Raw genomic sequence first — 15,358 nt, forward strand, 5'->3', positions numbered from 1 at the left:
ATGCTGAAATGATGGCCGTGAGGGAGCACATTAACAGAGCTGCCCAGCAGTTTTCCTTTGCAAACTAACTAAAAGGTGTACTTAATAGAACAAGAAAAATTAAACACACACACATGCATGCATGCACCATTACTATCACCACTTCTAGGATCATGCAGAGGTCTTTCTGTGGCTGTTTTATTCATAAGGTTTTTGCGCAACCTCTCAGAATTCAGCAGGCAAGCCTGGTTGGCTCTGTATGCAAATTGTTGCCTCCCTTGAGACAACACAGGGAGAAAAGTTAAACATAGAGAACTGACTCTGATGTAGTGCACCTCGTTTTGAGCAAAGACTACTGTGGCTATGTTATACAGAAAAGCAGGATTTGTACTTCGTTGTGTATTTAACTCATGTCAAAACTTATGAATGTGATATTTCAAGATTGGCTTTGGTATATGAGAATCAGAAGCCAGAACAACAGGTAGTATAATTGAACCCTTCATGTGTCTTAATTTGTCTTTTGAAAAATTATCAAACATTGTAGGAAGTGATTTTTTTAAATGTTGGATACTCATGATTCTTAATACCTTGCCTTCATTGAACCATAAGTAACTTAATTACAATAGCATCAAAAGAGGTTTTATTTATTTAGTAGTCTGAACATATTACACACTCTAAATGTCTTTAACTTTTCATTTGTTTTCAGGTTATTAAAACATAATATTTGAATATGGTAATACCTGTGCCAAACTTATATTTGTTTACAATATTGTTATTCTTTCTTTGTATTTCTCTTTGGATACATTGTTCCAGAAATGTACTTTTTATATTTAGGACCCCAAATTCAAATAGCTAAAGTGTTTTTGGTGATGGTCCTTTGTTGTCAATGGTGACTTTTGAACATTCCTGTCATGTGTGTGTTAACTCTACCAGGATATGGTTCAGTCTTAGCCAGCATAATACACAGGAAATGTTATTCACGTAGCTCTATGAGCATCAAATGGTCATTCTCAGTAAATAGCACCATCATTGTGTCCAGGAACCTACCCTTTGCACCTGGGACACAATGACTTTAAAAGTCTTATAGGTCACAAACTGGTTCAATCCAATTAATACAATTTAACCCAAACAATAGTAGCTATGTTGATCCAAAATTTTTTTTCCCTTAAGCTAGCTTTTATCAGAACCTATGAACCTCTTTCCTGGCAAGGATTCATCTGAAATAACATGATTTCCCAAGAAGCCACCTAAGCAGTATCACCTATTTTCTTAAAATCAGAAATAGAAAATTAATATTTAGCAGAATCCACTTATACTTCTTAATAGTAAATTCCTGTTAGCCTCAAAGAGAGTTGAATGTTACTTCAGGTTAATTGGAGAAAAATTTCTTTCTAGTTTAAATGAGTGTGATTCTATTCCTTAAGAAGGCTTCCTCTTAGAAATATGGCTTTAATGTATGCTAAACTTGTTTTCTCAACACCAGACAAATTAATAGAGGCTGAGTTATCACAAAAACTGGGTGATAATTTTTAACAGCTAAGTGTAATAATATGCCATTCCTTCCAATCAAATGTTGCTTTTGTTCTGACTGTCAAAAGCTTAATAAAGACAATAATTTTTGGCCTGCTCAAAAATGAGATTATAAAACTCAGCAATGAGGAAATCATTAAAAAATTAATTTAGAGGAAAGTTAATTGCAGATTTAATATGGTGTTTTGCAACTTGGTCAACAAAATGTTTCAGCATGATTAATAGTATTTTTCAAGGACTGAAAACATTAAGCCCAAGGAAATGGTTTTTCCTTGTCAGCTTTTATTCCTCATCTGTTCATGTGAGTTTGTAAATAGACACAAATACTTTAGTATACTCCATGTTAAAAAAGAAAAAATAAATTCTCCTATCTTCAGCCACAAGAACAGAAAAATGAAGAGACTAGAGAAAAATAATTATAAAGCCCTAAAACTGTCAGTGGCTTATTCTCCTTGGGTTAAACTTTTAATATGCCAAGAATTTCTTGTAGTACAGTACTGCATCTCCAATTTTCAAAAGCCTCGAGATCACCGGGATAGAAATCATTTAGAACTTTCATTTCACATGGCTGTTCTATTTCGACATTGTGCTGAGTGTTTCATGATTATCTTTCCCAACCTCTTCGACCCTCCAAGAGTTTTGTTAACTTTAGAATTTCCTTCAAATTTGAGTACCTTTTTCATTTTCTAGCACTGACAAGCAGTGAGACTTCAGATGTAAGACATTCTCTTAGATTCCTTTTGTGGGAAATTAGAAGCTACTGTGATAGCTCTGAAAGTCATTGAGTTAGAAGTGCATTCACCTCCTCTGTGACCCTCACCACCCCCCTACACACATTCCCCAAATAAATAAGTCAAGACTCCCACTTACACCCTTTGTCTTCTTAGTGCTCTGTATCCTGTGGCCGAGGTGTGCAGCAGAGACATGTGGACTGTCAGATCGGAGCACACAAAATAGCCGGAGAGACTGAGTGCAACCCGTATACCAGACCGGAGTCAGAACGCGCCTGCCAAGCCCCACCTTGTTCTGTCTACACTTGGAGAGCAGAGGAATGGCAAGAAGTAAGTAGAGCCATGTGGTGGGCACCTGCCAGGCATTTCGCTCCACCCTCTTACTATCATCACATCCTATGAAGCCAGCAAACCCGTTGAGCACGATGATAATGCTGGCTACTCTGACAGGTGGGAGAGCTCCTGGTTTTAAAGCAATTCCTATATCTGTCTGTGTTCCTTAATGTTCCAAGTCTGATTGCCTCCCAGAAAAAATTCAATAGGCCTTGGACCACATGCAAGCAGATAACTTTTACAGAAGGAGGCAGGGATAGAAGGAATATTTTAAATAAGTGTATCCAGACTTGGTCATTCTGTATTAGTTTAAATAGCCACAAGGCAGACTTCAGGTAGGACCTCTTCTGTGTTTTTCCTCTTTATGTGACTATGACTGTCAGGTAGATGATGGGCATGGGTACTCATGGGAAAAGCTGATTAATTAGTGATGGACTTCAGCATTTTTAAAAAAATGTTAGAAACTGAAGAAACCACTCAATTGATGCAGAAATAGACCTGACTCTTTTCTCCAGTTCCAAGTTAATATTTGCTTTGAGAAAACACTTAGTGTCCCAGGAGAAAAATCTCGCTAGCAAGGTAACACTTTAGTGGGAGATAACTCAGTTCCCAGAACAGGAAAAGTAGACTGTAGAAAAGTGGGGAGAGAGAATTTGAAATCAAAATCACGTATACTAACATTGAAATGAAATACCAAGTGCATGCTGTTTGTACAGAGATACAAAGGCTAAAAAGAGAGTTTCCCTCACAGAATAGCTCTCAATACAAGAAAGGGTTATGGTTTGGGGAAAAAAGTATACTCTCCCTACTTCGGCACTTGGTTCTTTATGTTCACTTCACTCAGTATTTTTTATCTGTTTGATTTTTAGTGCCAGAGGGCTCATGTGTGCATGGGGTGGTGGAAGAGGGTAGAGAAAGCATCCTCCAACAGGGCCTAGTAATGACCTACAATCCTTTTTCCTCCTATTTTCCATCTCATCCATCAGAATCTTAGGTACTTGTATGCATACCTGTCATGTTTTTCTACTGCTGGGGCCAGAACTCAAAACTCTGGTCAGCCATGTGGGATCAGCTTCCTTTGTGTAGCTCCTTAACCACTGCACTACAGGGCCAGCCCTCATTTAGTCTTTTTAATCACTAGACAAAGTGAGTATTATTATTATCCTCATCCCATTTTGCAGAGGAGAAATCTGAGTGATTCAGAAAGTCAGTGTCATCTGTCTAAGTGGTATATACCTAGCAATTGGAAGAAGTAAGACTTGATGCTGAATCTGTTCTCTTAGACCGTTATTTGACACCCCAGTGCCACTCCTGTGTGGATCTAGCCTCCAGCCCTGTTCCCCCAGCACCCTTGATGGATTAGTTCCATTGTTTTCCATTACTTTTCTTTTTTAAAAAAAAATTGTTTATGATGATAATGATGATGTTGATGATTAATTCGACGTGAGAGAGAGAAACCAAGCTGCAGATCTGGGACTCGAACCACAGTCAACCATGTGGGAGTCCAGTGCCATAACCATCTGCCAGCCCTATTATTATTTATTTTCTTTAGGAATCCTACCCTCTTTATCTAGTCGGTCTTTTTGCTTATTTTCCTTCTATGGGATGGAAGGGAGAGACCCCAGAAACTGTAAAATTCTACAGGCATGATTCATATTCCAGCACTATCATTTGTTAGCCATGTGTCTTAGAACAAAGATATTCTTAATTTCTCTGATCCTTGAGTTTACCATCTGTAGAATGGAGATAATACTGTGTCACTGGGAAAGTCATGACATATTTTTCTGGTTTTCTATACAAAAATGTGCCATGACTTTTCTAACAACCCAATAACTATGCAGAAGTGTTCTGAGAACATTAGATAATAGGGTTATCTATCATCCATCGTGGTTTGGAGTTGGCAATGTCAGGATAGAAGGAAGAGCAGGCTCCTTCACCTCTCTCCCTCCCTTAGTGTTCCCTCCTTAGTGCCTTTGTAATTCTTATTTCAGAACTATCATTGCCTGCTTTTTCTCTCTCCCTTTTTGTCTCATGCCAAACATAACCCTTGTAACGGCTCCAAGGAGTGGTAAGTAAGAGAGTGTTTAGAAATGAATCTAAGCTGACTGCTCATACTTTAGCCAGCTTTCGAAAATGCCAGAGCCAATCATGAAAATGCGAGTTCAATTTACAATTCCTTCTGAAATCCCAAAGAATGGAAAAACCTTGCCACATTCGCACTGAGGAAATTCCTTTTCTGTGATCATACAAAACATGCCTAGATCTTTACATGTGCTGTACAGATGGATCTTTTTAAAACCTTCCTCAAATATTGTTATCAAGCTCTGTCTAAGAACAGAAGACCTAAGGAGACAGCTTGACCTGGGCCTCTGTTTAAGAAGTTTACTAGAAGTTAACCATTCTCACAAAGACAAACGACTGTAAGTAATGGAAGAGGCAGCTTCTAGTACTCCCCCTCTTGCAAACATGCTTTCTCATTTGCCTGCACCCAAAATTAGTTTGAAGAAGAAGGACCTGGTGGACAAAGGTGGATAGAGCACCATGGGAGGCCCTGGTGTAACTCCACATTGGTAGAGCGAAACTCAGGGCAGCTAGAGGACAACCCCAACAGAAGCCTGTGTGTTCCCCATATGTGAGGCATGCCAGCAGCCTGCTCAGATGTCCCCCTAGCAATAGGACTCAAGTAGATGTTCACAGCACCTGAGGAGCCCCCTTACTATTGGGTCACCAGGAAAGTCATGATTATTTTTCTATGCAAAAATGTGTTATGACTTTTCCAATGACCCAACAGACTAGATCAAGGATGAGTGGCCACTGTCCTGTTTGCCTGGCATAGTCCTGGGATAATTATGATTACTCCTATTTACATAATCCAAAGTATCCTTGTTAAACAGTAAATGGGTGGTCACTTAATACCCATACCCTCAAGACTTCCCTGAATCACATCCTCTCCTCCACTCTTGCTTTCAGTTCTTCTTATTCCCCCTTACTCAGCTACCATTTTACCTGATACAATTTTGTGCAGCCATGTGTCTGTCTTCCCTGTGACCTTGACCTGACCTTGGTGAGCTTGCCACAGCATAGCGTCCCAGTCTACTGAGCAGGGTGTACTATAGCCCCACAGGACAGGAAGTTCCCTTTTTTCTTATTTTCAAAACTCTTATTGGCTTTATCAGTGTGAATTTTCCTTTTTGCTTCTGCTTTGTGGACTGTTAAAACCCACTGGTTTGTTGGCAAAATATATTTCATGCTAGGCCCATGACATGCGGCACTGTCTCTTTTGGGGAAGTAATTCAAGCATGTGCCTTGAGAGGCATAAGTGATGTATATCCACCATGGCATTATTGTCAGAATGTTTCAGACAACCTGAGGGTTGTATTCCAGCCATTCCCATAGGCTGCAATGTGAGGGACATCCCCTAGCTTTGTGCAGTACATTGGCCCTAATACTGATCATAATGAAAGTAATCCAGTTTATTGTTAACTAAGCTATGGGCCCAACACTATGTTGACTTTTTTTTTTTTAACATGAAGTACCTCATTTAACCCTCTCTATAACTCTAATAATTATGGATGTAGTAATGATTAGGTCATCAGGAAAGTCATTTCTATGCAAAAATGTGTCATGACATTCCCGACAACCCAATATATTTAATATGAGGAAATAAGGAACAGGTAGGTTAATATATCAAAGGCCCTTCATTTAGCAAGTAATGAGTATAAAACTGGAAGCCCAGCAGCCTGACTTCTAGACTACATGCTCTAAATCTTTTAAACTACTGCCACCAAGATAAATTAATTTCTTTCTCAATGACTTGTCAAGCCTTTTACTGCAAAGTCGATGGTAAAATGGTATTCCTGGAACCAGCAGATGATGTAATACTTATGTTGCTGGACTCCCATGTAGTCAACCACGGTTCTAGTCCCAGAGCCGGTGGTTTAAAACTCAAGCCAGGTGTATGTGCGTGCATGCCCAAAGTCCTGAGAGGAGAATGGAGAAGAAAGAATTGCAGCACAGCATCTCTTCCTAGCATGTGATTTCTTGCTTTATCTCTCTCTGTCTCTCTGGAGAGAACACGCACCCTATAGGAAAAAAGTATCTCTTACAAAGAATGGTATTCCTTTTGGCCAACCAGTGGCACAGTGGTTAAGATGGCTGGATCCCACATGGCCAACTATCCATTTCAAGTCCTGGACCTAGTGACGTGAAAAACATGCTGGGTGCATGTGTACTTGTGTGAATCCAAAGTTCCAAGAGGAGAGTAGAGGAGAAGGGATTGCAGCTTGACCATGCCCCCGGAGGGTGATTTCTCACTTTCTCTCTCTCTGGCAAGTGCATGTGCCCCACAGCAAAAATTTATAAAAGGTGGGGGTAGTGATAATTCTCTTTGCTAGGTTACAATTCCTGTCCTTTTTTAAAAATGAGATTCTTGCTCCAAAGTGTTGACTCTCAGACCATAAACCCTGTCAGCAGGGGAGCCTTGATGATCTTGAGTCATCTTGGCGTACCTTCTCTGTTCATCATGGGCCCACTGACTATGCAGGCATTGGGTACTCCATGTGCCTTCATGATACTGTGAGGGTAGAGTCTATATTTTCAGGTGCAGAGTACAATAATTGGAGAAATGGAAGTGCTTTAGACAGACATCCTTGTCTCATTTTGTGTATACCCTGGAAGCAATGCATTGTGAACAAAACATGTGTGACTCTGGGAAGCTGATTTCTAACTTCTAGGCTCCAGTGAGCTCATCTGCAAAATGGGAATTGCACAGTGAGGGTCATAGTAGGGCTTCCGTGGGATATAGTGAGGGCTTCAGCATAGTGCCTGTCACATCTGAGGCCTACCCCAAATGCCACTTTCTTTGGCCTCCTAAGGAAAAGTTCAGATGACAACCAGCAGTTGAGCTCAGCCTATGCCTCACATTACTGATCTTTCAAATCACCCACCAACTGTGTGTGAGTAATTTGTCCTCTCAGTGCTCAGTTTAATCTACTTTAGAATGTTAATGTTCATGAGGCTGTTTGGGGAGAAGAATAAATAGTTTTTAAATTCTCAAACATTATTATAAATAAATGACCTATTTATAATATTATACTCATCTATAACTTCACTTAGAGGTACCTCTGCAGATCATTTTGATCAAATCTGAATTGTGCACACATGAGTTATCTATCTTTAGCATTAAAGAATAAATCTCACAGGTCTTGCAAGTATTCTTTATTTTTTTCCCTTTACCTGATGTGTTCTCTCCCCTCCCTATTACCTCTGTATTACAAGGAGGACACCCTGCTCCTACCCTCAACTTAGTCACTCTTGCTCATGCACAGACCTCAACCAAGAAGTCACTTTCTCTCAGATTCTCCTCCATTCAGCAGACAAAGCACCCTAAAATCACTCCACTCCAGCAGTTATCAATCTGAATTGATGTTGCCCCGTTTTCCTTGTCTATATTATCAGCTAGTTGAGGGCAGAGAGATATTATTCATCAGTGTTTTCTCAGCATTTAGCATGGCATCTACAGCATCTCAAATACCTGTTGAATAAGTAAATCTTTGAATGAGTGAAGGGACAAAAGGATTGGTAGTTGGAAGGAAAGAAGGAAGAAAAAAGATGTAGAACAATGCCTGCTAATTAATGGCCCTCTTTAACTCTTTAGAATAAAGATATTCTAAAACATCTTTTAGAATAGTCAACCAAACTCCACTTCGCCTTGAGAATAGCTGTTTTATTTTCTTGTCACAACAGCATGACCAAGCTATGTTCTGATATGTCTGGCCTTTGTAGAACTGCCTAGCTTGTTAGGATTGGCCCAATGCAGAGACTTGGGCCACACTAATCCCTATGTGGATTCTAAGGACTTCTACCGAGATCAGCAGTAGAATGATTCCCATGTTCATCTCCTTAGCACAGAAAAGTTAGAAATGAGAAGCAGGTCTTTGGTCAATTCATTAAAAAGATTTTCATGACATTTTAAAAAAGGAGATCAACTTTTTATGTGCATAAGGGTAGATGTTAACTCTTCATGACTTATTTCTCTATTCATTTGTCCAACAAATACGTATTGATCTCTTGGAAAGTGCCAGGCACTACATGTCAGGGATGCTCTAGAAAGGTCAACTGCTGTAGAGATTCCCCTCTGTCCCCTTAGAGAGAATTTCTCACCCTAGCCTCTACATGTTGTGCAGCTCCTGAGAATGGCCTCTTCCCCTCCTTGGCCACTTAACTAATTTCCTCTTTCCTGTCTCCTCTTCATCTGCTGCTGCTTGGGCCCCTTTTGAAGCACTGTGAGAATTTCTCCTTTGTCCTTTCTCTGTCTCCCTCGTGACTTACTACACTATTAAAAACAGCAACAACAACAAACCCACATCTGCCTATGCAAAAATACTAGACAGCCTTGGAGTTCAATCCAGTGGTAACCATTTAGCTGTCTGAACAGACACATGAGACCCCAAGCTCAGAGTAGCTGCCACCCTGGGTGTCCTGACAGGAAGAAAAGGTGAGTAGGAAGCCACTGGAGTTGTGTCCTGGTCCTAGCACAAAACTTGGACCATTGTAAATAGTGGTTGGGTGAATGAATGAATGATTTTTAAAGCTACCGAATCTCACACACACACACACACACACACACACACACACACACACAGCAGTATTATTTCTGTCTCCTTTCCCCCTCAAAATATATGACAGGAAGAAAAGGTGAGTAGGAAGCCACTGGAGTTGTGTCCTGGTCCTAGCACAAAACTTGGACCATTGTAAATAGTGGTTGGGTGAATGAATGAATGATTTTTAAAGCTACCGAATCTCACACACACACACACACACACACACACACACACACACACAGCAGTATTATTTCTGTCTCCTTTCCCCCTCAAAATATACTGTTGGGGCAAAAAAAAAAAAAAAAAAGGTCCAAACTGACATTAAAATGAGTTTTGAGAATAGAACTCACTGGGACCAGCAGTTGGCAGTTGGCTATGTTGCTGGACTCCCATGTAGTTGACCATGGTTCTAGTCCCAGACCCTGGGGCTTAAACTCACACTGGGCATGTGTGTGTGTAAGTGCCCAAGATCCTGAGAGGAGAATGGAAGAGAAGGGATTGTGGCGTGGCCATTCCCCTTGGGGGGTGATTTCTCACTTTGTCTCTGTCTCTCTCTGTCTTTGTAGCGAGTGCATGAGCCCTATAGCAAAAACCTCTCAAAAAAGAGAGAGAGAATAGAACTCATTGATAATTTAAGGACTGCCCCGCCTTCTTTTTTTAATTTAAAACAATGATTTGTAACTGCTATCACATAAGAACTTAATGTAGCACATGGAACTCTGTGCTGTCAGGCGCCCCATTCAGTTCTGTGCCTTGTCTGTCCATAGATGATCCAACAATGTAATCTGGCTCTAGCAGCAACAGATTCTTTCATCCACAGAGAAAGTCAACAATCTTAGAAGGCAGAGCCTAGAAATGTCACGTGATTTTCTTCTCCCCTTGGTTAGGTGATCACAGCAAAAGTTATATTTGAAAGTGTAAAACAACTCGATTACAAGCTTTAAAGAAAGACAATTTCTACCTATTGTATTAAATAATACTTGTTAGACCATTGCCCTGTGGTCAGCCTAGTTGGCTGAATTAAATAGTAACTTAGGAGTTATTTTTGGTTTTTCTTACCTTCAAATTCAGAAAGTTATATCTTTCTGTTAATTTTATTTTTTAATTTATTTTTAGGGAGAATTTTGCTATAGGGCTTGTGCACTCACCAGAGAGAGACAGAAAGATAGAAAGCAAGAAATCAGCCCCCAGGCCATGTGTGAGGTTCAGTAACATAACCATTATGCCATCTGCTATCCCAATCTTAGCATATTCAAGGGCACATGTAGTCTATGGGACAATGAGAAAGCTCTCCAGTTCAGTCCAACACTGTGTTGGTTTTTCTTTGAATTACAATGTGTTATGAAATTCAAAGAAACTGGTGGTATTACTTATGTAGTTGGTAGAGATTTGTTTACTACTTCTTCTTTTTAAATTTACTATGGGACACATGTACTCATCTGGGAGACAGAGAGAGAGAGAAAGTGGGAAGCACCTCCCATCGAGATAGCCTTGCTGAAATCCCTTCTCCTTTTTGGATTTTGGGGATGCACACATACTCAGCATGTTTTTCAAACCACCAGGTCTGGGATTCAAACCACTTAGTCATCTGTGTGGGATCTAGCCACCTTAACCACCATGCCACCAGCTGGTCCAAAAGTTTATTTATTTATTTATTTTTCTAAAAGAGAAATGAGATTTGAGAAAACTTCTTGGAAGTTAAAATGGAGCTAGTTGAACTTTAAAGTTCTGTTTTTCAGAACATTCTAGATCATATTCTAGGATATAGGAATGAATCATAAATCATAGAGGATTGGAAGAAGTGATGTTACCAGAAGCTGATAAAATAAAAATAGCTTGGGTTGGATTTGTTTTCTGATTATCCATTCCCCGTGCCCTAGAATAGTATTTAAGATTCAAGGAAAAAACCTTTGCCACATGATTTTCAGAGCTGCTTTTGACTAATTCCAAAGCACTGGACAAGTCACTTATTTAGTTTAATTTTTAATTTTCCTGAAAGTTATATTCAAAGTAACTTTTCCCATTGCCCTTTTCCACCATTGGAAAATTGTTTTTATAGTAGTTAACCATTCTTCAAGACCAAGGGAGAAACACTGAGCAAGGACAAAGCATTTAGGAATCATTGCCTTGCTTCTGTTACTTATTGATACAGATTAAAGCCTTGTAGATTAGTAAAAACAAGAGAAGATACTAGAAGGTTTAGTCCAGGCTTAGCTGCTCAATAATCATGATCTTCCCTGAGTCACTTAAGTCTCTATTATCTAAGGAATTATTTTTTATATAAGGAGTTAAATATTTCTTCTGCATAGTATTATCTATATATTGCAGATAAACTTGTTTTGTTTTTGACATTCAGCACCTCTCTAACTCATTTTTTTTTCATGAAGAAACAAAAATGTTATCAGTCACAGTGATTCTCAGCATCCTCCAGGGGAACAGAAAACCACTGAGGTAGGATTAAGCAAGGAACCAGGTTCAACCAGCCTTCTACACTAATTCAAAATGATTCTGCTCCTCTGTGCTCACCTCTCAGTGGTCTCAAGTTATATTTGGACTCCACAATAATGATAAATGAGTCCACATTCTGGATAGAGAAGTTTGCTTCCAAGCAGCAGAAATTTTGAGTGAAGTTTACAAGTGATACAGATATAAACATATCCGTTTTGCCTCCTCAAAGAACAAAAGATAGGCCAAACCACATGACCCAGCAATTCCACTCCACATATATGTCCCTAAACAATTAAAATCAGTTATTCTTATTTAAATGTGTTTAAAGCAGCACTACTTATAATAGTCAAAGGGAATAAACCCAAATATTCATTGACCAATGAGTAAATAAACAAAATGTGAGATAGCCATACAGTGAAATATTTTTTAGCCATGAAAAGAAATGAAATACTAATACATGCTACAGTATGAAAGAACGTTGAAAACATTATGTTAAGTGAGAGCAGCCAAGTAGTAAAGGCCATACATTGGATATTTCTACATATAAGAGTTCTTCAAAAAGCTCAAGGAAAATCGATAAAAACTATGCATGGGTTTCAAGATTTTTGCACCAAAATAAACTTTTATTTTAATTACATTTTTTCAAAAATGTTTTGAAGTTTCCCAGTATATAAAATACCCAGAATAGGCAAATTCATAGAGACAGAAAGCAGATTGATGATTGCTAGGGACTGAGGGAAGGGGTGAGGGGGTTTAGAGGTAAAACTTCTTTTGGGGTACAGAATTTCCTTTTGAAGTTTCAATGAAAATGTTCTAGAACTGGATTGGATGGGGTTTTTTGTTTGTTTTTTGTTTTGTTTTGTTTTTAATAAATGGTCTTTTTTTAAAAAGAATGATTTAACTTTTAAAATTTTATTTATTGATTTATTTCAGTTTGACCAGAGAGGGACAGAGAGAGAGAAAGTGAGAAAGCAAGCTGCCAGGTCCAAGACTCAAACCGTAGTCAGCCATTTGGGAGTCCAGCATCCCCAACTGCCACACCACGTGCCTACCCCTGTTTGTTTGTTTTTAAGAGATATTTTTGCCATAATGTGTGCGCTTGCTGGAGAAACAGACAGAGAAACAGAAAGCACGAATTCACCCCCTGGGGAATGGCCATGCTGCAGTCCCTTCTCCTCTTGAGATTTTGGGCATGCACGCACACATGCTCAGTGTGAATTTCAAACCACCAGGTCCAGGACTCGAACCACAGTTGGCCATATGGGAGTCCAGCGACTGCTGGTCCTGGAGTGGTGTTTTTACAGCAGTGTAAATTTACTAAGCTGTCACTAAATCATAGGCTTTCAGATATTGATGTCACTAAATCATAGGCTTTCAAATGTTGAATTTTATGTTACATGTATTTTTAAAAGAGAGACATGATATGTCTCTTTAAAAGAAAGACATAGTACGTATCTTTAAAAGGGAGACATATCAGGAAAGAAATTTCTGACCAAAGTTGGCTCCCAAGGACAAATGCCATTGGGGAAGGAAAGACAAAGCTACCTGTAAGGCAAAAATGAAAAAGAAAAAAAAAAAAAAAAAAAGAGGAAATCTTTGGCTCTCTTTCAAGAGACTGAAATTAGAAAATTTAAGACAATGTTAGGACTAGCAGATGGTGTAACAGTTATGTCACTGGACTCCCACGTAGTCAACCGCGGTTCAAGTCCTAAACCTGTCAGCTTAAACTCATGCTGGGCGTGTGTGCATGTGTGCCCAAAATCCCTAGAGGATAGTGGAGGAGAAGGGACTGTGGCAGGGTGATTTCTTCTTTTATATCTCTCTATCTCTCTCTTTCCAGCAAGTGCATGTGACTTATAGCAAAAATCTCTCTTAAAAAAAAAAAAAAGTCACTGTGGAGCTAGCCAGTGCTATAGTGGTTAAGGTGGCTGGATCTCACATGGCAGAGTGCATTTTGAGTCTTGGACCCAGTTACTTGAAAAAGCACACTGGATACATGTGCACATGTGCCCCAAATCCCAACAGAACATAGGAAAAGGGGTTAAGATGTGGTCATCCATCCTGAGGGTTGTTTACTCACCCTCCCTTTCTCTCCCTGTGTCTGTCTGTCTCTGGTAAGTGTGTATGTTCTATAACAAATTTTAAAAAGAAGAAGAAAAAGAAAGGACAATGTGCTAAGTAGCACAACCAAAACTCAGTCCTTAGATCATTCCAGGGACAAAAGGGTGTGGAATCCCTGGTGCAAACAAAACCGCAGCAGTCTTTAGAGCAGGTTGGCACCCTGCAGCTTTGTAATGCAGTGTATGGTCTGAAACTGTTAGGTGGTACGGATGCTTTAGGTAGAACAGGCTTTGGGTGACTTTCAGCCACACAGATCACTAAAGCAAAACCCTTAAAGTGGGGCTTACTATGGATTAAAGAAAAAAATAATAACAAAAAGGAATTTGTGGACAGCATAGAAATCTTCCTAGAATGAGGCATACCAATTGCTCTCTGAGCCTCAGTTGTCTTATGGGAATAAACTTACCTGTCCCATTTACCTCACAAGGACATGCGTAATAGGAACAAGTTACTTAGGCTCTCAAGGTCCCAGTTTCCTCATTTGAAAAATGAGAGTTATAGTAATTGCTAAATATGTCTGTCTTTGCTGCTCAAATATGAGCTCCTCTTTGAGAACAGGGAATGTGCTATTTAAGTCCTCTCTTATTCACCCAGGACTCCATCTAAGGGTACTAGGAACTTGGTGGATATTTGATGAATGATCAGTGATGAGAACAGTTCACTTTAGAGAAGAAAAGACTCCCAAGAACCACAGGAAAGCTCCCTTCTAATGCCTGAAGGAGGATTATTTGTGATCATTGAAACTTGTCCTTTATGTTCCCCCAGAATAGAAAACTAGGACAAGAGACTGGCATCTGCAAAAAGAGATGTTCACTTCCATGTTGTAAGATGCAGTGGGCCATCCGGGCTGGTAATGATATTAGAAGGTAGTTGGCCAATAGTTTTGCAATCATTTGGCCCTACATCTCAAAAGAGATTTTTTTTGAGTAGGTATTTGAAATTAACTGACTTTCGGGCCTTTTCTAAGCCCAAGATTCATTCATCCTAGCTTTGCTTCCTTCATTCAGTTAGAGCATGTTGAGTGCTCATCAAGGTGCCAGATAATGGCACTGGTAGGTAATGGGAGTGAAATAAGGAGTTCTCTGGCAGTCTCTGCTCTCAGATAGCTCCTAGTCTTAATGTCTACATAGACAGGTGAACAAACAATAACCATAAGAGGATATAGTCACTCATCTATTGTTCTTCTGCCTCAACTCCCATTTCGTTTGTCTTCAACAGTGCACCAAGACTTGTGGTGAAGGTTCCCGGTACCGCAAGGTGGTATGTGTGGAGGAAGGTAAAGGCGAGGTCCACAGCATGCACTGCAACATGGGCGAGCGGCCTGCTGACCATGAGAGCTGTAGCTTGCAATCCTGCGAGTATGTCTGGATCACAGGAGAATGGTCAGAGGTACTGTCCTGGGGATTCTGTAACTGTCTTCAAATCACCCACAGCCAGAGAGCAGCAGAGTGACCAAGACAGGAACATGGGAGACTCAGACCTCCTTACCAGTTCTGCCAATGAGAACTGTCTGTTCTCAGAAAAGTTCCTTAGCCTTTCTGGGCCACAGTGTTACATGAGCATACTGGTCTCGAAACTCTCTTCAACTCTGTATTCTGTGATTCACCTTCAATG

General features: G+C 39.8%; 1 protein-coding gene across 2 annotated transcripts in view; it reads left to right on the forward strand.

Moving 5' to 3' along the window:
- Nucleotides 1-15,358, forward strand: part of ADAMTS9 (ADAM metallopeptidase with thrombospondin type 1 motif 9) — a 190,574-nt gene that overhangs the window by 148,531 nt on the left and 26,685 nt on the right. For both annotated transcript variants that reach the window (XM_006158026.3, XM_006158025.3), the window contains 2 exons: nt 2,397-2,570; nt 14,963-15,133. In XM_006158026.3, coding sequence (XP_006158088.1) covers nt 2,397-2,570; nt 14,963-15,133 — 345 coding nt within the window. The remainder of the gene's footprint in view (nt 1-2,396; nt 2,571-14,962; nt 15,134-15,358) is intronic.

The sequence above is a fragment of the Tupaia chinensis genome, unplaced genomic scaffold (assembly GCF_000334495.1).
Source record: "Tupaia chinensis unplaced genomic scaffold, TupChi_1.0 Scaffold000569_1, whole genome shotgun sequence".
Classification (NCBI taxonomy): domain Eukaryota; kingdom Metazoa; phylum Chordata; class Mammalia; order Scandentia; family Tupaiidae; genus Tupaia; species Tupaia belangeri.